Source organism: Eriocheir sinensis, chromosome 61 (genome assembly GCF_024679095.1).
Source record: "Eriocheir sinensis breed Jianghai 21 chromosome 61, ASM2467909v1, whole genome shotgun sequence".
Lineage (NCBI taxonomy): Eukaryota > Metazoa > Arthropoda > Malacostraca > Decapoda > Varunidae > Eriocheir > Eriocheir sinensis.
In genome coordinates, this window is record NC_066569.1 from 10,473,260 (window position 1) to 10,496,731 (window position 23,472).

Sequence of the window (23,472 nt, forward strand, 5' to 3'; positions counted from 1 at the left end):
AGAAGGGGAAGGGGAAGGGGAGGAGGAGGAGGAGGAAGGGGAAGGGGAGGAGGAGGAGGAAGAAGACGACAAAAATAATGGGTGTAGATCTTTCTTAGTCAGGCAAATAATATTCATCCGCTGATAACGAGGAGGAGGAGGAGGAGGAGGAGGAGGAGGAGGAGGAAGGGGAAGGGGAGGAGGAGGAGGAGGAGGAAGGGGAAGGGGAAGGGGAGGAGGAGGAGGAGGAGGAAGGGGAAGGGACGAGGAGGAGGAAGGGGAAGGGGAAGGGGGAGGAGGAGGAGGAGGAAGGGGAAGGGGAGGAGGAGGAGGAAGAAGACGACAAAAATAATGGGTGTAGATCTTTCTTAGTCAGGCAAATAATATTCATCCGCTGATAACGAGGAGGAGGAGGAGGAGGAGGAGGAGGAGGAAGGGGAAGGAGGAGGAGGAGGAAAGGGAAGAGGAGGAGGAGGAAGAAGACGACAAAAATAATGGGTGTAGATCTTTCTTAGCCAGGCAAATAATATTCATCCGCTGATAACGAGGAGGAGGAGGAGGAGGAGGAGGAGGAGGAGGAGGAGGAGGAGGAGGAGGAGGAGGAGGAGGAATAAACAAGAGAACATGGAATGGCAGGCAACAGCAAGCCTATGAGGTATATTCACCCTTACCAAGTGTCGCCACCGGGTACGTCTTTGTGCGCAGGAAGCTTCAACTATTCTTTTAATCATCGTAAATTACCTGTTTCTGCGGGATTTCCAACAATTAAACTTCAATAGAATGGGGTTTTTTTACGTCTATGCCTACAGCGCCGGTAGGCTTGCTTGAGGGGCCTGGATGGTATTTGGCCCCAGCCCGTCATGGCGCAGGCAAGTGTTTATAGTGGCGCCATCTTCCCTTGGCTCATGCTGCCCCCCGGAACTCGTCCTTCATTCACTTGGACGGTTTCCTCTAGAGTCCGGGTTGATGGGTGGTCTTCAGGGCAGCATGTGGGTAGTTTTAAGCCACTCGGCGGTGACTGAAAAATCCGAGGTGGTAGCGTGGGGATTCGAACTCGCGTCGTCCATCACGCGGTGAATGTGCACGCTACCACTCAGCCACCGCCTACCCCAAAGTGATAATATAGTTATTAAAAATTCAGTTGATCATTCTCGTTGTTTCGTTTATTGGCAAACGAGAGAAAATAAATGTCCGATGCAAGGTTTTCCTCATTGAAAATCTTTCTTGCATGAAAGCCCTGGAAAATCAAGCAGAATTGGACTTTTATCAAAATTCTCTTTACATGACAATATTTGCCGAGTACCTGCCCTGGGTGTATCTGTCTCGCCTTCGATGAAATTTATCAAGACCATTCGGGCGTCAAGCATCTCGACAAACTGTAGCATCCATTGTTTGATCTCCGTGGGGGACACTGGCTTCCGCTACCACAGGTTACACGCCGCCCTCAACCCCTGGCCTTAGACGCCATCACCTTTGACCTGCCCACCCTCTGGTAGCAGCAGGCGTCCACACAAGGTCTTGGTCCGCTGACAGGAGTGGTTACTGTCCCCTTTAAGCGCGGGGTACGAGGTGTGGGGTGTGTGGAGGCTCAGGCAGTACCCAGAGATTAACTATAATGAGCTTGCTATTGTCGGGAGGGTGTTTGCTGGCGATGACGGGTCCAGCTTGTGATCAGGTCGCGGTGAATTACACACACACACACACACACACACACACACGGTCATTACGTACACACAAACAAAGCTGTAACGTCTGCAGTTCAGTAGTTAGGTTGCACACGGCGATGGGTCTGCATAATGTACATGACCGCGAGTGTGTGTGTGTGTGTGTGTGTGTGTGTGTGTGTGTGTGTGTGTGTGTGTGTGTGTGTGTGTGTGTGTGTGTGTGTGTGTGTGTGTGTGTGTGTGTGTGTGTGTGTTTGTGTGTTCCTGTTATTCTGTTGTTGTTTTCTTCCTTGCACAGAGCTGCGTTTTCATAATAATAATAATAATAATAATAATAATAATAATAATAATAATAATAATAATAATAATAATAATAAAGAAAGGAAGGAAGGAAGGAATGAAAAGAGTGACGTAGAGAAGAAGAGGAAGGAAGGAAGATGATAAAGAAAAACAAGAAGGGAAGGAAAGGAGGAAGAGAGGAACATCAATAATAACAGGAAGGAAGGAAGGAAGGAAGGAAGGAAGGTAAAGAAAAACAGGAAGCAAGGAAGAAAAAAAAACACAGATAATGACAAACAAAATTACGGAGACATTATATCCATCCATCTTGAGAGAGAGAGAGAGAGAGAGAGAGAGAGAGAGAGAGAGAGAGAGAGAGAGAGAGAGAGAGAGAGAGAGAGAGAGAGAGAGAGAGAGAGAGAGAGAGAGAGAGAGAGAGAGATTTTTTGCTCAGTTCATTATCCTTTACTTTATCCCTCATAATTACATACTCTCTCTCTTATTTATCATGTTTTTGTTTTTGTTGATGTTTTCGAAGGTTTGTAAGAGAGAGAGAGAGAGAGAGAGAGAGAGAGAGAGAGAGAGAGAGAGAGAGAGAGAGAGAGAGAGAGAGAGAGAGAGAGAGAGAGAAAGCCTGGCACACCTGTTGTCTGGCTTCCGGCGCAGCGGCTCAGAAGGGACAGGTTATAGCTACCCAGGTATACTCAGACGCCCTCGGCTCCCACAAAAACTGTATCTAGCGGCCACAGAGGCGCTGAGTCGGGTTCTGACGGGCGTTTCTCGACATTCCGAAATTCTCCTCCCGAAATTGACCTCTCTTTCGGCCACCTCTTTAGATTCTTTTTGTGTCCAGCGAGTAGCGGGCTTTTTTTATTATTGTTTACTTTTTTGTGTGCCCTTGAGCTGTCTCCTTTGTTGTAAAAAATAAAAGCAAAATCACGGTGCTAGAGCCTTGTCAGAGTATCAATAGACTCATAAAACTGATAAAACTGATGGTCGGTTCCAGTTTGTCAGTGGCGCGGGCAAGTGTTTAGAGTGGCGCCATCTTGCTTGCCTCATGCTGTCCCCCGGAGCTCATCTTTGATCCTCTCAGGGAAAGACAAAAATAATAATAATGCGGGTGTGTGGGCGCCAAAATGTTGTAATATATGGCCCAGGAGGTGCCGCCCGCTAGCCTTCCCTTCCCACAGACTTCACGCGCCGCCTTACTCAAGTCAGCGCGGCGGGGGACAGACACACGAACGGGGTAATGGAGTGTGTGTACGTCTATGTGCGTGTGTGTGTGTGTGTGTGTGTGTGTGTGTGTGCTGGATGTGTTCACTCACCCATAGCGCGTACACGGAAAAATCTAGACGGGGAGTTCCGTATATGTATGACCGCTGATACTAAGTGTTCCTCTCCTCGCCCGGCCAGCTCCTCCATCAACATTTGCCTGTCATCCTGTCCGTGCCGTACCCAGAGCCAGGCCCCCTAGTCACTGCCGGCGTGTTGCTGTGCCGCAGAGGAAGATTGGTTTTAACGTTTCGCCTATGGCACCGGTAGGCTTTCTTGGTCGGGGTTTGGTGGTTAGCCCAAGCCCGTTACGGCACAGACAAGTGTTTATAGTGGCGCCATCTTCCTTAACTCATGCTGTCTCCCGGAACTCATCTTTGATCCTCTATTTAGATGTTCGGTAGGTGGTATTCAGGATAACATGTAGGTAGTCTTAGGCCACTCAACAATGACTGAAAAAATGCCAGCTTGTTTGTAGCGGCAGGTCAACAGTAGCTAACCTCCGAGCCTTTCTACACGTCCGCGTCGCTGTGTGAAAAGCGTACCATGCCAGCCCGTTACCTATGCAAACGACTTCCGTACGACACGCGCTGACGACATGTTTGAGGGAACGGTGCCAGCCGCGGGTCATGGGGAGGAGGAAGGGGGCAGGGGTTCAGAGGGGAGGGAGAGGACTGGAGGAAGGGAAGGGGAGGGCAAGGGAGCAGGGGTTCAGGGGGGAGGGAGAGGACTAGAGGAAGGGAAGGGAAGGGCAAGGCAGCAGGGGTTCAGGGGGGAGGGAGAGGACTAGAGGACGGGAAGGGCAAGGCAGCAGGGGTTCAGAGGGGAGGGAGAGGACTGGAGGAAGGGAAGGGGAGGGCAAGGGAGCAGGGGTTCAGGGGGGAGGGAGAGGACTAGAGGAAGGGAAGGGAAGGGGAGGGGCAAGGCAGCAGGGGTTCAGGGGAGGGAGGACTAGAGGAAGGGAAGGGAAGGAAGGGCAAGGCAGCAGGGGTTCAGGGGGAGGAGAGGACTAGAGGAAGGAAGGGAAGGGAGGGCAAGGCAGCAGGGGTTCAGGGGAGGAGAGGACTAGAGGAAGGGAAGGGGAGGGCAAGGGAGCAGGGGTTCAGGGGGGAGGGAGAGGACTAGAGGAAGGGAAGGGAAGGGGAGGGGCAAGGCAGCAGGGGTTCAGGGGGGACGGAGAGGAAGGGAAGGGGGGTGGCAAGGCAGCAGGGGTGACCTTCCACAGCCCGGAGAGCATGACGAGGCTACGCGATTCTAATAACAGACAACAACACAGGCAATGAGTGAACTTTCCTCTTGTTACAGCATTTCATTTGCATCTAATCTTTTCTTTATATGCCATTTTGCTTTGTTTTGCTTTTTTTGTGTGTTTCTCAGGCCGTGTACACAGTAACTATCCCGCACTTAACAACGCCATTATAATTTCTTCATATAACAACCCAAGATTCCTCCAATTACTCTCCTTCACACTACCGCCCTTTCCCCCTCCTTCCTCTCTCCCTTCCTGTTTTCCTCCCTTCCTACACAGCATCCATCTTTTTATCTCCCTTTCCTTCACAGCACTATCTCCCTCTCCCCCTCCTTCCTCTCTCCCTTCCTGTTTTCCTCCCTTCCTACACAGCATCCATTTTTTCTCTCCCTTTCCCCCTCCTTCCTCCCCCTCTTCCTGTTTTCCTCCCTTCCTACACAGCATCCATCTTTTTATCTCCCTTTCCTTCACAGCACTACCTCCCTCTCCCCCTCCTTCCTCTCTCCCTTCCTGTTTACCTCCCTTCCTACACAGCATCTCAATTACCCTCTTACTCCCAATCAGTTTTTTTTTTCTCTCTTCCATAACCTGATCCTCTTTGTTACACTTGCTCATACACATAACAAAGGGGAATCCAGTACTCTTTATTACGTTAGTCCATGCTCATAACAACGCAAAATCTATAGTCTCCTCTTACCCCCAATCATTTTTTTTTCTCTCTTCCATAACCTGATCCTCTTTGTTACACTTGTTCAAACACATAACCAAGAGGAATCTGATACTCTTTATTACGTTAGTCCATACTCATAACAACGCAAGATTCATAGTCTCCTCCTCTTACTCCCAATCAGTTTTTTTTTTCTCTCTTCCATAACCTGATCCTCTTTGTTACTCTTGTTCATACACATAACAAAGAGGAATCTGATACTCTTTATTACGTTAGTCCATACTCATAACAACCCAAGATTCATAGTCTCCTCCTCTTACCCCAAATCATTTTTTTTTTCTCTCTTCCATAACCTGATCCTCTTTGTTACACTTGTTCAAACACATAACAAAGGGGAATCCAGTACTCTTTATTACGTTAGTCCATACTCATAACAACGCAAAATCTATAGTCTCCTCTTACCCCAAATCATTTTTTTTTCTCTCTTCCATAACCTGATCCTCTTTGTTACACTTGTTCAAACACATAACAAAGGAGAATCCAGTACTCTTTATTATGCTTGTCCTATAATGATCAAGATTCCAACAGCTATCTCTTACCCCTAATCTTTCTTTTTTTTCCTTTCTCTCTCTCATCCTTCCTCCTCCCCTGCCCCCTTAACATAACCAGGAGGAATCCAATACTCTATATTATTATTATTCTCCATACCTTTGACGATCAAGAATCCTTCAGTCCTTCAGTCCCCGATCATTTCTTTTTTCTGTCCCTTCTCATCCTTCCTCCTCCCCTGCACCACACGACCGCAACATAACCAAGAGGAATCCAATACTCTTTATCACGCTTGTTCATACTCATAACCAAGACTCCTCCAATTTTTTCCTTTCCTTTCCTTTCCTTTTTCCTTTTCCTCCAATTCCTCCAATCTCTTTCTTACCCTCAATCGTTTTTATTTTTTTTACTTTTTTCATACTTCCTTCTCCCCTGCTCCCCATGACCGTCTCTCTGTGTGTGCGTGTGTGTGTGTGTGTGTGTGTGTGTGTGTGTGTGTGCTCCAGAGGTAAACGAACTAATTACATGTTACAGGTGAGCCTCCCTCCCTCCTTCCCGGGCCATTTGTGGAGGCAGGTGTGTAATTAAGGGAGGTAATAGGGTGGAGGGGCAGGTTAGGGAGGCATGCTTGGGACAGTCACCACCAGATGACTCTTGGAGGGAGGGAGAGAGGGAGGGAGAGAGGAGGGAAGAGCAGGCAAGGAGGATGGAGGAAAGGAGAGATGAAGGAGAACAGCTGGTGGTGGTGGAGGAGGAGGAGGAAGAGGAGGAGGAGGAGGAGGATAGAGAGGAGGAAGAGAGGCATAAATAAGGTTGTTGAAAATAATTATACAAAAAAGATTAGAAGAGAGAGAGAGAGAGAGAGAGAGAGAGAGAGAGAGAGAGAGAGAGAGAGAGAGAGAGAGAGAGAGAGAGAGAGAGAGAGAAGGAAAGGAGGGAAGAAAAAACAGACCAATAACACACACACACACACACACACACACACACACACACACACACACACACAGAAGGAGAAATCAATATACAGGAGTCACCCATCCAACCCAAAGGTACATATTGGATTTATATATTCACAAAGAAAGTCTACAGAAATACACACTCTACAGATTACAATGTGAGCCTCCTGTTAATCTCTGCAAACAAATCTACAGAAATCTCCATAACATATCCAGAAATTAACAGAAATTCTACTGAAATGAACATATTTTTCAAGGAATCTACAGAAATCAAAAGATGTTATCCTGAAATCTACAAAAATCTACAAATATTATCCAGAACTCTATAAAACATCTACAGAAATTCTAAGGAAATCTACAAAAAATCTACAGAAATCGACAAAAAATCCAGAAATTCTCCAGAACTTGACATAATCTCTGGAAATCTACAAAAGATCTTCAAAAATCTCCACAATTATCCAGAAATCTACAAATCTACAGAAATTCTACAGAAATCGACAAAATCTCCAGAAATCTATCAAAAAAATCTTCAAAAATCTCCAAAATTATCCAGAAATCTATGGAGGTACACAATAGCTTACAAACAACCCTACCACCACCACCACCACCACCACCACACTACTCCTACTACCACTACTCCCATTCCCACTACTACTCCTCCTTATCCCGGACTCCCTAACCTCACCTCTTACCCTATTCCTCCTTTCTTGGGGTGATGTAGGAGGAGGAGGAGGAGGCAGAGAAGGAGGAGCTGCGTGAAGTAGGGTGTGTTCAGGGGTGCGGTTTCTGCCACATTCTCAGGAAGTAGTCGTATCGGCGGCTCACGGCCCCTTCGCTCTCCTCTGTAACAATGCCGGCAGCCTCGAATAACCTGGGGAAGGGTGAGAGATGGAGCTTGGTTAGGTAAGGTTAGGTTAGGTTAGGTTAGGTTAGTCTTTCTCTCTTTTCTCATGTAACCTGTGGAAAAGGCTCACGGCCCCTTCGCTCTCCTCTGTAACAATGCCGGCAGCCTCGAATAACCTGGGGAAGGGTGAGAGATGGAGCTAGGTTAGGTTAGGTTAGGTTAGGTTAGGTTAGGTTAGTCTTTCTCTCTTTTCTCTTCTCGTGTAACCTGTGGAAATGGGTGAAGAGAATGTATTAGTAAGTTTAGGTTAGGTTAGTCTCTCTCTCTCTCTCTCTCTCTCTCTTTTCTCATGTACCCTGTGGAAATGGGTGAAGAAAATGTATAAGTTAGATTAGGTTAGGTTAGTTTCTCTCTCTCTCTCTCTCTCTCTCTCTCTCCCCCCCCGACTGACTCACTTGCAATCAACCTTGACCAACACCTTCAAGAACTTAACATTCACTCAAGTAGAAATGCAAAGTCTGTGTGAGTCTCAATATCTACATAAATCTAAGTCAATGTCTCTCTCAATATCTGTATTTAATTATATATCTCTTTGTTTATCTATGTGTGTGTGACTGACTCTATCTATCTGTCTGTGTAGCTATCTATCTTTCTATTTATCTATCTATTTATCTGTTAGAGGTCTGTGTGGTCTGATTTTCTATGTAATTCTATGTAATTCCCTCTCTCCCCACCATACCTACCTTTTCTTAGCTCTCCCCAAATAGTCCGCTGCAGCTTCCTCTCCTTCGTTCTTTCTCAGCTTGTCCGTGGCAGACCAGGAAGACACATACCCCAGTACCCCCTCCATCGTCCCCTCCACCACCACGCTGAAGGCCCCATCCTGGCTCCTGCGGGGGGTGAAAAGGGAGGGATGAGTGGGGGAGAGTGTGGGGGGGGTGACTATAAGGTGGGTAGTGTATTGTTGGTGAAAGGAATGAAAGAATGAAGATGCTAGTTGACTCTTGCATAAGGGATTTGGACAACATAGGGATGAAAGAATGAAGATGCTGGTTAACTCTTGCATAGGGGATTTGGACAGCATAAGGATAAGCTAGAGTTGGATTGGACTAGTGGGGAAGGTGTGTGTGGGTGTGTGGTGGGTACTGTGTAGGTGTGTATGGATGGGCTGAGGTGGTGTGGGTGTGTTAGGAAGAGTCAGAAATGGTGTGAGTGTGAGATGAGGGTAGCTCAGGCCCTGTATACTGACACTAGATAAACACACACACACACACACGTAAACACACAGGCACAAACAGCCCTACCCTATGTGTGTGTCGATGGGGTACAGGGGCGGCAGGCTGGCATATTCCTTCCACAGATGCTGATGTCCCTCAGTCCAGTAGCGGTCCAGCTCATGATACAACTGTGGGAGAGGCACAAAGATGGCTGCTGTGAGGGACGGAGTAAAGATGGATGCTGTGGGGGTAGGGTGAAAACGGGTGAGGTGAAGGAAGGGGAGGGTGAAGGTGGGTGCTGAGGAGGAAAAGGGAGGAGGAAGGAAAGGAGGGGGAGAGGAAGGAAAGAGGAGGGAAAGGGAGAGGGAGAGCATGGAAAGGAGGGGGAGAGGAAGGAAGGGGAGGGTGAAGATGGATGCTGTGTAGGAAGGGAGGAAAATGGAAAGAGGGAGAGGAAGGAAGGGGAAAGGGAGGTAGTGCTGTGAAGGAAAGGGAGAGAAAAAGATGGGTGCTGTGCGGGGGAGGGGAGAAAAAGATGGGTGCTGTGCGGGGGAGGGGAGAAAAAGATGGGTGCTAAAGGGGAGGGAGAAAAGATGGGTGCTAAAGGGGAGGAGAAAAGATGGGTGCTAAAAGGGGAGGAGAAAAGATGGTGCTGTGGGGAGGGGAGAAAGATGGGTGCAAAGGGGAGGGGAGAAAAGATGGGTGCCAAAGGGGAGGGGAGAAAAGATGGGTGCTGTGGGGAGGAGAAAAGATGGTGCCAAAGGGGAGGAGAAAAGATGGGTGCTGTGGGGGAGGGAGAAAAGATGGGTGCAAAGGGGAGGAGAAAAGATGGGTGCAAGGGGAGGGAGAAAAGATGGGTGCAAGGGGAGGGAGAAAAGATGGGTGCCAAGGGGAGGGGAGAAAAAGATGGGTGCTGTGCGGGCGGGGAGAAAAAGATGGGTGCTGTGCGGGGAGGGAGAAAGATGGGTGCTAAAGGGGAGGGAGAAAAGATGGGTGCCAAAGGGGAGGGAGAAAAAGATGGGTGCTGTGCGGGGGAGGGGAGAAAAAGATGGGTGCTGTGCGGGGGAGGGGAGAAAAAGATGGGTGCTGTGCGGGGGAGGGGAGAAAAAGATGGGTGCTGTGCGGGGGAGGGGAGAAAAAGATGGGTGCTGTGCAGGGGAGGGGAGAAAAAGATGGGTGCTGTGCGGGGGAGGGGAGAAAAAGATGGGTGCCAAAGGGGAGGGGAGAAAAGATGGTGCTGTGGGGGGAGGGAGAAAAGATGGGTGCAAAGGGGAGGAGAAAAGATGGGTGCTGTGGGGGAGGAGAAAAGATGGGTGCAAAGGGAGGGGAGAAAAGATGGGTGCTAAAGGGGAGGGAGAAAAGATGGGTGCTGTGGGGGAGGGAGAAAAGATGGGTGCTGTGGGGAGGGAGAAAAGATGGGTGCCAAAGGGGAGGGAGAAAAGATGGGTGCCAAAGGGGAGGGAGAAAAGATGGGTGCTGGGGAGGAGAAAGATGGGTGCAAAGGGGAGGAGAAAAGATGGTGCTAAAGGGGAGGGGAGAAAGATGGGTGCAAAGGGGAGGGAGAAAAGATGGGTGCTGTGGGGAGGGAGAAAAGATGGGTGCAAAGGGGAGGGAGAAAAGATGGGTGCTGTGCGGGGGAGGGGAGAAAAAGATGGGTGCTGTGCGGGGGAGGGGAGAAAAAGATGGGTGCTGTGCGGATTTATATTATCCATGAAATCGGACACCCCGGGGGACAGCGGGTTGCCAGAGAGTGATAATGTACACCTTAGGCTTGGGTGAACCGAGTATAGCGAATTCCATGTCTATATACCTAATCTGACACACTGGATTAAACTCTCTCCCAACGTTGCCAAATTATCGTACTCAGAACATCGCAAATATCAGTTCCAGGGCCCGAATCTTTCCTACCCACACATATAACGAAATTCCAGTTAAAGTTATCGTTAAAATCATTACTTATTGGTGTTTGTTTGCGATAGCTGTGAGTCAGAAACCTGATAATACGATGCGATAAGTTGCTGAGTACGATAATTTGGTAACGCTGCTCTCTCCTTTCCTTTCCTTTCCTTTCCTTTCCTTTCCTTTCCTTTTTCTTTTTTTAACGTCTACGCTTTTAGTGCCAGTAGGCTTGCTTGAGGGGCCTGGGTGGTAGTCGGCCCCAGCCCATCATGGCACAGGCAAGTGTTTATAGTGGTGCCATCTTGTGTAGTATAGAGCTGACTGCCACTCACCTCCACAATAACTGAGCACAGATCCCGTCCATTGCAGAGTGGCGAGCATGTGATGTAGCTGTAGCAGGCCAGCACTCCGCCTGGCCGCAACACTCGGTCCACCTGAGAGGGGAGGGAACATTAGTCTAACAAGCAAAGAAAAAACACATTAGACACTGTAAGAAAGGTGACCCCCACAGAAGTAGTAGCAGTAGCAGTATTAAAAGTAGCAGGAATAACATTAACTAACCAATCAACCACTCAATCACAGTAGTAGCAGAAGTAGTATCAACAGTATCAGGAATAACATTAACCAATCAACCAATCAGTCAGTTCACCAAGCAACGAATATACAAATCAATAAACGAATGAATGCTGTTGTTTGTTCTTCCTTTGTGTTCCTTTGTGTGACAGTATACAAAACACAATCCCTCGGCCCTTCCTCACCTCCTTGTAGAAAGTCTCGAAATTGAACCAGTGGACGGCAGCGCAGCACGTGACCAGGTCTACCGAGTTGGCCCCAAATGGTAGGCCCTCAGCCGAACCCACCCTGCGAGAGAGAGAGAGAGAGAGAGAGAGAGAGAGAGAGAGAGAGAGAGAGAGAGAGAGAGAGAGAGAGAGAGAGAGAGAGAGAGAGAGAGAGAGTATAATTATGTATGGGATATTAATCAATTCAAATATAGCCATCGTAAGTATGTGATGGAGGAGGAGGAGGAGGAGGAGGAGGAGGAGGACAAGAGCGTGGAGATGAAAAAAAAAAATAATAATAATGAATAAAAGAATAAATAAAGAACAAAAACAAAAATAAAAATAAAGAAAGAAAACAAGCAAGCAAAAAAATGACAAAAAAAAACAAGCAAAAATTAAGAGAATTGAAAAATATGAAAAAAAAAGAAAAATACATAAAAAAAAACAAATATATAATCTATAGAAAATAAAATAAAAAATAAGAATAAAAAATGAAAACTATACAGAATTAAAAAAAGTGAAATTAAAATCTAAAGTCTCGTCCCGCCCCCACTCACCTGAAGGAAACATTGGGCAGGTGTTTCAGTTCCTGTGCGGCCATGTCGAGCTGCGGCTGACTGACATCCACACCCACCACCGAGGGGAAGTGTGGCGCGAGGGGACCCATGCTCTGCCCCGAACCACACCCCAGGTCCACACATAGCTCAGCCACCCCCCCAGCCTGCCACACCACCACAGGGGAGAAGTAGAAAGTAGAACCACACTGCATGAGATTGTAGAGTCAAGCTAATCTCTATTCCACTCAAATAACTACCAAGAAGAGTTAAATCCAGTGTGTCAGATCTCTTCATACAATCTCAGCCACACCCCCAGCCTGCCACACCAAGAGGGAAGGGAGTTTTGAGTTCAGCCACACTGGTTATCTCTATACTACACAAGGAAAGGAAAGGAAAGGAAAGGAAAGGAAGGGAAAGGAAAGGAAAGGAAGGGAAAGGAAAGGAAGGGAAGGGAAAGGAAAGGAAGGGAAGGGAAAGGAAAGGAAAGGAAAGGATGGGAAGGGAAAGGAAAGGAAAGGAAAGGAAAGGAAAGGAAAGGAAAGGAAGGGAAGGAAAGGAAAGGAAAGGAAAGGAAAGGAAAGGAAAGGAAAGGAAAGGAAAGGAAAGGGAACGGAAGGGAAGGTTAGGAAAGGAAAGGAAAGGAAAGGAAAGGAAAGGAAAGGAACGGAAGGGAAGGGAAAGGAAGGGAAGGGAAAGGAAAGGAAAGGAAAGGAAAGGAAGGGAAGAGAAGGGAAGGGAAGGGAAGGGAAGGGAAAGGAAAGGAAGGGAAAGGAAAGGAAAGGTAAGGAAAGGAAAGGAAAGGAAGGGAAGGGAAAGGAAAGGAAAGGAAGGGAAAGGAAAGGAAAGGAAGGGAAGAGAAGGGAAGGGAAGGGAAGGGAAGGGAAAGGAAAGGAAAGGAAAGGGAAGGAAAGAGTTAAATCCAGTGTCAGATCTGTTCCAAACACACACTTCTGCCACACCCCCAGCCTGCCACACCAAGGGGGAAAGAGAAAGCAAGGTAGAGCCACACTACATACAATTTTAGACTCAATCTCATCTCTATAAAACACAAACAAACAAGGAGAGAGTTATATCCAGTCTCATATCTTTCCATACACACCTCAATCCTCCCATACCTGCCCATCCCACACACACACTCCCCACCTCCTCCCCTCACCCCAGCACACCCCTACCTTGCGCCTCCCCTCCCTGACATGCTCCACCACAGCGTTGATGAGTGTTGGGGGCGGGGTGGGGCGGAACTTGACATACCTCTCCACCAGTTGAGGGTTGGCAAAGACCATATCAGCCGCCTTCGCCATCTTGAACGCAATCAATCTATTCGGGAAGGAGAGGCTGGTGAGGTGCTGGTGGTAGTAGTAGTAGTAGTAGTAGTAGTAGTAGTAGAAGTAGCAAAACACATGAATCACAAGAACATAAAGTATAAAGGAATCAAACTCCAACTCTCATGCTAACACATCCTAACACAAAAAAAAAACGCATATCACAACAAAAATGCAAAAAAAAAACGATAGGAAATAAATGAATACACAAAAAACAGGACAAAAAATATAACAACAGACAAATATAAATAAAGTCAAAGGTAGATCAGCCAAGGTGACCACAAGGCAGTCAGCTCCATCACCTACCTGTTAATTAGTGGCACAGGTGATGAGCTGGAGACAGGTGACAGGAGGAGGCTGGTGTGGGAACGAGGCAGGTGTGTGTGTGTGTGTGTGTGTGTGTGTGTGTGTGTGTGTGTGTGTGTGTGTGTGTACGCAAAATGAACACTCACTCACCATGACTTGCCAACACACACACACACACACACACACACACACACAGCCCACAAGTGTTACCAAGTGGGAAGGGGTCTAATCACATTGTAATTAGTATACTGTAATTTCTCTGTTAAGTATGTATGGATCTAATAAGGACTGGAATCAAAGAGTTCATCCCAGAGAAATGATAACATAACTGCTCTCCCACTTAGGTTTAATGGGTATGTATGATTTAATGTGTAAGATGTTGTTTACTGATAGCAACATTAACAGGGGTGAATGTTGTGTTGGATTTGATGTTTAAGATGTTTTAAGATGTTGGTGTATTACAAATTTTTGGTTAATGTTCACTGTACAATTAAGTAAAAGAGATACATTGTTACTTAATCCTTTCTTTAGTCTCAACTTAAAAATTTTACTGTATATTTTTGTATTGTTTGTTTATGTTGGTGTATTACTGATTTTGGTTAATGTTCACTGTACAATTAAGTAAAAGAGATACATTGTTACTTAATCATTTCTTTAGTCTCAACTTAAAAATTTACTGTATATTTTTCTATTGTTTGTTTATGTTGGTGTATTACTGATTTTGGTTAATGTTCACTGTACAATTAAGTAAAAGAGATACATTGTTACTTAATCATTTCTTTAGTCTCAACTTAAAAATTTTACTGTATATTTTTCTATTGTTTGTTTATGTTGGTGTATTACTGATTTTGGTTAATGTTCACTGTACAATTAAGTAAAAGAGATACATTGTTACTTAATCATTTCTTTAGTCTCAACTTAAAATTCTACTGTATATTTTTATATTGTTTGTTTATGTTGGTGTATTACTGATTTTGGTTAATGTTCACTGTACAATTAAGTAAAAGAGATACATTGTTACTTAATCATTTCTTTAGTCTCAACTTAAAAATTTTACTGTATATTTTTCTATTGTTTGTTTATGTTGGTGTAATACTTATTTGGGTTAATGTCCTCTGTACTATTAACAAAGAGATACCTTGTCATTAGTCCCATCAACTTAAATACACCTCCTAACAACACCTGCAAACACCTTATTTAGTTGTCATGTGTGTGCTCTTCAACCCCCCAACCCTGGAACTCTTAACAAGGATTCAAAAAAACAGTGAAAATTGCAGGCTGGTGAATGGAGCTTTACTACCATACAGCTACAGAGGCGTTCACTGGGGAACTGCACAGGCACATTCTTGCAACATTGGTGTATACTGTACTGCGGGAGATAAGGTCTGGACATCTTGCTCCCTTCCTTCCTTCACAATTAACTATACACTGCATCCCATACCACTTAAGACTCTTTCTCGACACACACGGCCTTATATCAATCAATCAATCGATGGGGGAACACACCGAGGGGCACGCTGCCTCACCCACCCTACAATGCCAGGCCCGGGGGTCCCTCTGGGCAAGTCTCTATGCAGTCCCCCTTCTACACAGCTTCCTCCACCATCTCAAACTCCTCCTTCACACTCAGTTCCCCCTCCCCTTCTGTCTCCTCCTCTGTCTCCTCCTTGACTCTCTTCCCAAACAGGAACAGACTCACAGCTACCAATGGCTGGGCTGTGAGGGGAAAGGAACAAAGCCTGGTATGCTCTCCCTTGCTTTCCTGTTTACCTAGACCATCCACCTCCCTTGTGCCAGCTGCAAGGTCCTCTTTAACATCATCTATGACCTCTGTCTTAATGACCTTATGCTCTGGGTCTTCCTTAAGGGTCAGACCGTGAGTTGTGACCCGTGGCGTGGAGGTGCTGGGGTATAGGAGGGTGGGAGAGCACAGGTCATGCTTTTGTGTTTCTGTTCTTTGAGGTAGTGTGCTGAGGTGAAGGGGTAAAGTAACACTCTGAGAGGTAGGAGTGCCATTCTGTTGATGTACGCCTGGCACCCGTGTCCTGTGGTTACCTGATGAGCTGTCGGTACACTCATCACTCTCAGTTCCTTTAACACCCACTGAAGAGCATGTATTAGGGATGGACGAGAGCTCCTTAAGACTAGTTTCTGAGCCTCTGTTCTTAGTGATGGGCGGAGACATGACCTCACCAACACATTCACTAGTACTCTTATTTCCTCCCACACCCAACAAAGAGCATGTATTAGGGACGGACGAGAGCTCCTCAAGACTAGTTTCTGCGCCTCTGTTCTTAGTGACGGGTGGAGACATGACCTCACCAATACACTCATCACTCTTAGTTCCTTTAACACCCACTGAAGAGCATGTATTAGGGACGGACGAGAGCTCCTTAAGACTAGTTTCTGTATCTCTGTTCTTGGTGAGGTGTGGGGACATAACCTCACTGGAACACTCACCAGTCCTGTTTTGGGTGTGCTTGGTGGGTGTGAGGGTGGGTGTGTGTCCTGAGTGTGTTGGGGAGGGTGTGGTTTGGTCACGGGTGAGATGAGTGTGTGAGATTCTTCCTGAGGGTCTTTGTGTGGGTGTGAGGGTGGGTGTGTGGGTGTTGGGTGTGGGTGTTAATGAGTGTTTGTGAGTGTGGGTGTGTGAATCGCTTTGTGTGTGGGTGAGGGTGTGTGTGTGGGCGGGTGTACTGTCCTGGGTGTTGGGTGTGGGTGTTACTGAAGGCCTATTCCTGCCATGGGTGTATGTGAGGGTGGGTGCGTGGGTGGGTATATTGCCATGGGTGTTGGGTGTGTCCGTTACTGACGATCTAATCTTGCCATGGGTGTGGGAGTGGGTGTGGGGGAGCTTTGCCTTGCTGTGTAGTGCCAGTAGGTGCCGGCGCAGACTCCAGGCATGGGAGAACCTGCGGTCACACTGGGGGCACTGGTGTGGTTGTTCCCCGGTGTGGGTGGGGCAGTGGTGGCAGAGACGGGAGGGTTTTCGGAAGGTCTTGTGGTATACCTCACACTCCACGGCCTGTACCTTCCTTCCCCTGCCCCTACAAACAGGCTCACCCTCAGCTTCACCCTTTCTATGGCTGTCACTCAAGTCCTTATCCTCATCACTGTTATCCTCGCCTTGAATGATGAATTTATCGCCTATATTTGCCCCCTTCATGACCTCATCCCCGCCCTGCTTCTTATGGTTAATGCCTACAGCTTTTTCTCTGTCCTTATACCAAACTACATCCTTCCCCTTGCCTCTGTTATCCTCCCCATGCAGCCCTTTGAAGCGATCTCTATCCCTCCCCTTGCCTCTGTTCTCCTCCCCATGCAGCCCCTTGAAGTGATCTCTATCCCTCCCCTTGCCTCTGTTCTCCTCCCCATGCAGCCCTTTGAAGTGATCTCTATCCCTCCCCTTGCCTCTGTTTTCCTCCCCATGCAGCCCCTCAAAGCGATCTCTGTCCCTCCCCTTGCCTCTGTTCTCCTCCCCATGCAGCCCCTTGAAGCGATGATCTCTGTCCCTCCCTTTGTCTCTATTCTCATCCCAATCTACATCCTTCCCCTCATCCCTGCCGTCTACCCCATCCAGACCCTTAACAAAATTCCTTACAGTCTTCTCCTTCAAGTCCTTCACTATTTTCTGCCCCTGAGAGATATCACCAACACCTTTTCTACACCTACCGTCCTTTTCCTCATCCTCCTCTGGTCTATCACCCCATGTAACCCTCTCCCCCTTAGTGCTATCCCCTGCAGTCTTCCCCTTCATGTCCTCTGCTCTGTCCTGCCCCTGAGAGCTATCACCAACACCTTTTCTACACCCATCCTCCTTTTCCTTATCATCCTCTCCTCTATCACCCCATGTAACCCTCTCCCCCTTAGTGCTATCCCCTGCAGCCTTCCCCTTCATGTCCTCTGCTCTGTCCTGCCCCTGAGAGCTATCACCAACACCTTTTCTACACCTATCCTCCTTTTCCTTATCATCCTCTCCTCTATCACCCCATGTAACCTTCCCCCCTTCGGTCCTCTTCCTCCCCAACCCCAGACCCTCCTCCTGGACATCGCTGCGCTGCCTCTTCACTCCCTTGGCCTGTGTCCCTCCATCGTGAGTCCGCTTGTGTGCCACCAGACATGACCGGGAGAAGAACCGTCTATCACAGAGGTCACACGAGTGCTTGGCCTGGCCCCTGCGTGTGTCCCGGTGGCAGGTGAGGTGGCACCGCTGGGGGAACCTCCGACCACAGTCCTGGCAGGCATACGGAAGGTCCCCAGAGTGCAGGCGGGCGTGGGTGGTGAGGTGGACGCGCTGGGCAAACTCCTTCCCGCAGATGTGGCAGCGGAAGTCCTTGTCGCCGGTGTGTGTCTTGAGGTGTAGGGTGTAGTTGGGCCGCTGTCGGAAGGTTCGGGGGCACAGCGAACACTGGTACGGCCGCTCCCCCGTGTGCAGCCTGAGGTGGTGTTTTAGGGAGCTGCGGTGGGTGAAGGAACGCTGGCACTCGGGGCAGGTGAATGGCTTCTCTCCGCTGTGAATTCGCTGGTGGCGCGAGAGGTTGCTGCGCCGCCCAAACACCCGCCCACACACCTCACAGGCATGTACCGGCACTGAGGGTTTGGTGGTACCCGTGGCACTGCTCTCTGGTGCCAACGCTGTACTGGTGCCACTGTATTCTCCCATCACAGCAGTCATTATCCTTCATTCAAACACTTGGCACTAATGGTTTGTGGTCCTATTGGCACTGTCTCTCTGGTGCCAACACTGTACTGGGACTACTTTTCCCTCCCATCACTTGTCATAATCCTTCATTCAAACACTTGGCACTAATGAGAGTATAGTCCACTTGGCACTGTTCTCCACTGGTGCCACAATTGTACTGCCAGTCTTCCCATTACATCATCATTTTTACCATCCGTTTAGGCACCACATGGCACTCAAAATGCTGTGATCCCTCCTGGCTCTGCTCATTACTAGTGCCAAAACTGTACTGCCAATATACTTTCTTCCCATGACAGTACTGTTCTCACCATTAGTTTTAGAACCACCGCATGGCACTCAAACGGTTGCGATCCTTTTTGGCACTGCTTATTATTAATGCCATGATCGTACTTGCATTACTTTTATCTTCTCATCCATGTCTTGCCATCATCATCAATCTAAGCAACACAAACTGGAACTAAGAATATTGGGATCCTTTTCAACACAGAACTCAATTAGCGCCATGGTTGTTCTCCTATTGCTTTCTCTCCCCATCACTGTTCTGTCATTATCACCCATATACACAACACAAGCTGGCACTCAAGGCTTCATGGACCTCTCGGCACAGATCTCTATTAGTGCCATGGTTGTTCTCCTATTGCTTTCTCTTCCCCGTCACTGTTCTGTCATTATCACCCATATACACAACACAAGCTGGCACTCAAGGCTTCATGGTCCTCTTGGCACAGACCTCTATTAGTGCCATGGTCGTTCTCCTATTGCTTTCTCTCCCCGTCACTGTTCTGTCATTATCACCCATATAAACAACACAAGCTGGCACTCAAGGCTTCATGGTCCTCTCGGCACAGATCTCTATTAGTGCCATGGTTGTTCTCCTATTGCTTTCTCTCCCCGTCGCTGTCCTGTCATTATCACCCATATAAACAACACAAGCTGGCACTCAAGGCTTTATGGTCCTCTCGGCACAGATCTCTATTAGTGCCATGGTTGTTCTCCTATTGCTTTCTCTCCCCGTCACTGTTCTGTCATTATCACCCATATACACAACACAAGCTGGCACTCAAGGCTTCATGGTCCTCTCGGCACAGATCTCTATTAGTGCCACAACTGTCCTGCCATTGCTTGTTTTTCTCATCAATGCCTTGTCATGTTCTTCAATTTAAAGAGCACACACTGGCACTCAAGGCCTTATGTTCCCCTCGGCACTGTCTCCTGGGGGGGGGTCTCAGTACTGACACTACACACTCTGGGGTTCCCTTCAGGAGTCTGTGTAGTGTATCCTGTCTGTTTTTACTTTAGTGTCACTCATCTGTTAATACTTCAATAAACATATTTTAATTCTTCAGGGTGAGTGTTTTGGTTAGTGTTGGAATGGTTAAGTTGGTTAGTGTTCAGAGTTTAGTGGTCGAGGGCACTCACATTTTTTCTTATTATTTATATATATACCGCTGGTAGGGGACATAAACAACACCACTTAATTACAGGGGTAGAGTAGAGGTGGTAGTACTAGTATTAGAAGCAGTGTTAGTGGTAGTGGCAGCATAGGCATCCAGTGGGGGGGGGAAGGAGGGGCAGTTGCCTCACTTTAAAAATCTGTTATATTCCTGTTCACAGTTTCATTTGGAAGTCATAAAAGAACAGATATTCTTCAAAATTTCAGGAAGACACTTGGATGTGCAGTTATTGGGAAACTGAATGTGCCCTTGTGATTCACCATGGGAAATATGACATTTGATGGACCGTATACAAGTATATAGGTTGAACCTCAAACATAATGGCTCTGCCCCCCCTTGAAAACTTCCTGCGAATGCCCCTGAGTAGTAGTAGTAGTAGTAGTAGTAGTAGTAGTAGTAGTAGTAGTATTGGTAGTGGTGGTGGTGGTAGTAGTAGTAGTAGTAGTAGTAGTAGTAGTAGTAGTAGTAATACCTAATAATAATAATAATAATAATAATAATTAATAATAATAATAATAATAATAATAATAATAATAAATAGTAATAACAAAAATAAGTACCGTACAACGGGGTAATTTGGGACATTCGGGGTAATTTGGGACAAATTATGTAATTTAATTACCGAGTTAATATGATTTTCTAAACTCCTTAAAACCTTTACTTTAGGACCTGTAGAGGTAGGATACAAAATTCCCAAAATTTTTTCTTTAATAAAAATTTTGACAAAATTTAAATGTCCTTCCACAGGCTGCCCTTTAAATCATGACCTTTAATCCCACCCTCTGCATGAAGGAAACACTTCAGTTCTTTTACACTACTTCTAATATAGCTGCACACCTGAAACTTTGAGGCCAGAATCCTTGTCCTATGAGGTAAGTTTGCAGATAATGTTTTATGGATCTGAGCCAATAATTTTTGCTAGAAATACCGCACATTAGACACTGGGTAATTTGGGACGGGATTACGAAAAAGCGTTTTTCTTAGATTTTTAGTATATTTTGAATGTGAACTCTACAGTAACACAACTTTTATGCTTAATCCAATGTTATATGATTCCTACAGCCATAGAACTTTCATTCCAGGCCAAGATGCCTAGGCATTACACACCAGTACTCTGACAACACTGCCGGTACCAGTATTCCTGAAGCTTCAATAGTGCCAGTGACACCAGAGATTGAGCTAAAAACACTAGAAGAGACTGAAATACCAGTAGAAGATGCATTGTCATTTAGTGAGGGAGACTTTGTTGTAGTTCGCTTTGGTAGTCTGAGCTCAAAAAATCCACCCTATTTTGTTTGTAAAATTATCCAGTTTGATGAAGAAAAGAAACAGTTCACAGGTGATTACTTGAGAAAAACTCAGCAACACAAGGTAGTTCAAGGCTTTGTAGCCTTCAAGTATCCAGAAAACAAAGATATATATGAAGCCCATTCTGATGACATTGTGCTTAAATTAGAGAAACCAGTGATTAACAAAGGCATTCATTCATTTAAAAACTGCTTTGGCAAACTGCTGATGCGTTAATTTGTGTTTGGTGTGTGTGTGTGTGTGTGTGTGGTATGTATTTTTCTCTAAACATGTGATATATGTTAATTTGGTCTGTGAAAAGATGATTTGTATTATGTTTTTCCATATATAGGTACCATTCAGAATTACCCCAAAGTAAGGGGTAATTCGGGACAGGCATTAAAAAATTGAAAAAAAATATAGAAAATATTCCTTTCATTTTGAAAAGTTTTGCCAGGTTAGCTAGCCCTATAATCTGTAATCCAAAGGAATAAAATGTTTATTTTCACATAATTTGTTCATTCATTTTCTCAAAATTACCAAAAAAATGTCCCAAATAACCCCGTTGTACGGTATAATAATAATAATAATAATAATAATAATAATAATAATAATAATAATAATATTTTTTTATAATAATAATAATAATAAAAATAATAACAACAATAACATTAATAAACAGTAATAACAATGATAATTATAATCATCATCATCATTATCATAATAATAATAATAATAATAATAATAATAACCTTAGTATCATTAGTACTAGAACATCAATCAGTTTTCGATGTCACATTCCAGATCATTACATCCAGTCATCCATATTCCTTCACCTTCACTCATCATCATCATCATCATCATCATCCTCTCTCTCCCTCCCTCCCACTCTCTGACCCCTCCCCCAAAATGCCAATCCTTTTCTCATATTTCACCCCCTGCACCCCTCGTCACGCCCCCGCCGCCCCCCTCCTGGTAGCCTGAAGCCCGCCACACAAACCACTCACCTCTACAGTCTCGGGAGGGGACGCACGAGGGAATAAGGACGAGAAAATAAGGACAGTGTCACCCCCTTAACGAACCGCTCCTCCTCCTCCTTTCTCACCCCCCCACGTGCTAATGTTTACTCCCGCCACTGTTACCAAATCACCCTTGAAAAATGATCTCCTCATATTCCATTTTCGTCATTATCTTTACTATCATTACACCTATTAGCCTAACAGATGGTGATTTCTGTTCATATGGGTGTCTTCTATTGTTGCGTTTTTGAGATCTAAAGGAAAATAGGAAATGGTGGTTAATGTTATTTTCGCTCCATTTTGTGTTGGTAAAGATGGGGAAGATTTCCAGGAGGGGTGATTTATGGGTTTTTCACGCCTTATTTTTCGCCTGGATCACCTTTCGCTTTTTATAATAGCTCAAATTACACTGTGAGCCATTAATAAACAGTCTATGAGGCCGGGATGACAAGCGTTGGGGCTGAGTGACCCGAGGCGAGTATTTCAATGTAGCATATTGTAGTACAGTGCGCAGTGTTGCCAACGACCTCCCTTTCTTTCCTATGTAGCACCTCCCGTACCATACTGATTGATTGATGGATTGATTGATTGTTTAGTGTTGCAGGTAAACAACAAGGGAGAAGGGAGGAACATGCCATCTCAACCCCCAGGCAGGACAGTGTGATTATACAACTATTAATACATGTAGGTATAGCGCGTCCCGTGAAGCGCTAAAATGATACAATGGGGCAATTAACTTTAGACCTTGAAACACATACACATAAGGGTGTTTTTCTCATTATCTCACATTTGATCTTTATTTGAAACTTCAGTGTTGTCTCATATTAATTTTATCCGTTTATATCAGTGGTGTAATATATCTGCATCACTCTGCGCCCTTTATGATGACTCAAATAACGCTGTGAGCCGTCAATTAATAATCTTTGTAGCGAAATAAACAAGCTTTGGGGATGGAAATTACCCGGAGTCTGAATTTCAATGTAGCATACTGTATTACATCGCGCAGTGTTGTCAACGTCCTCCCTTCATCTGTAGCACCTCTAATCACTATATCCAAGCAACTTTATACCGTAAGACACATATACATAGGGATTTTTTTTCCTATTATCTCACATTTGATATCATAAGCTATAATCATAATGGAGGAAGGCGTTAATTGCTGTGATGTAAGCTAATATTAGTCTTGAGATCCCGCCCTTGGCTACCCTGATGGTGGTGATGGTGGTGGTCGCGACATGCCATGATGCCAGACACCTTCCCTATTTCTCTTATTTCCCGCCTCTACGTTCGCATTTCTTGAAGCTTAATCCCCCTAAAACTACCTTTGTGTTGCTTGGGTTCCGTCCCGCGTGTTGTTTCAGGCGGCGACCTACATAATGGCGTCAGATAACAGGGGTTGCAAGCTTTGTCAGACCTAATTAAAGATCAAACTGGCACCTCGTATTTCTGGCGCCACCTGTTCCTACCTACC

General features: G+C 46.1%; 3 protein-coding genes across 9 annotated transcripts in view; all 3 read right to left on the reverse strand.

The window, feature by feature from the left end:
- Positions 1-7,457, reverse strand: part of LOC126986446 (hemicentin-2-like) — a 33,259-nt gene extending 25,802 nt beyond the window's left edge. Inside the window, exon 1 of the mRNA XM_050842609.1 lies at positions 7,308-7,457. The gene's annotated coding sequence lies outside the window, so the exon portion shown is untranslated. The remainder of the gene's footprint in view (positions 1-7,307) is intronic.
- Positions 1-23,472, reverse strand: part of LOC126986034 (neuronal PAS domain-containing protein 2-like) — a gene marked incomplete in the record, with an annotated part of 127,321 nt that overhangs the window by 81,927 nt on the left and 21,922 nt on the right.
- Positions 6,690-22,108, reverse strand: LOC126986445 (putative methyltransferase DDB_G0268948). Of its 7 annotated transcripts, none has more exons than XM_050842607.1 (8): positions 21,990-22,108; positions 13,084-13,228; positions 11,912-12,075; positions 11,334-11,436; positions 10,908-11,009; positions 8,764-8,864; positions 8,203-8,349; positions 6,690-7,486 (listed from the first exon to the last, which is right to left on the reverse strand). In XM_050842607.1, the coding sequence occupies exons 2-8, from the start codon at positions 13,210-13,212 to the stop codon at positions 7,387-7,389; spliced, it is 846 nt and encodes a 281-aa protein (XP_050698564.1). In that variant the 5' UTR covers positions 13,213-13,228; positions 21,990-22,108; the 3' UTR covers positions 6,690-7,386. The 7 variants fall into 7 exon arrangements, with proteins under 7 accessions (XP_050698564.1, XP_050698563.1, XP_050698561.1 ...); XM_050842606.1 differs by lacking the exon at positions 21,990-22,108 and adding an exon at positions 13,540-13,699; XM_050842604.1 differs by lacking the exons at positions 6,690-7,486; positions 8,203-8,349; positions 8,764-8,864; ... (2 more) ...; positions 11,912-12,075; positions 13,084-13,228 and adding exons at positions 14,811-15,856; positions 15,983-17,337; positions 17,479-18,692 and having other exon boundaries at positions 21,990-22,080.

Excerpts from the sequence above, each read along its gene's own strand:
- LOC126986445 (XM_050842603.1), bottom strand. The coding sequence starts at position 18,214 with ATGACTGCTGTGATGGGAGAATACAGTGGCACCAGTACAGCGTTGGCA. Across the intron at positions 15,857-15,982 it reads CTGGTGAGTGTTCCAGTGAG|GTCATGTCTCCACCCGTCAC; the intron begins GTTATGTCCCCA and ends TGTATTGGTGAG.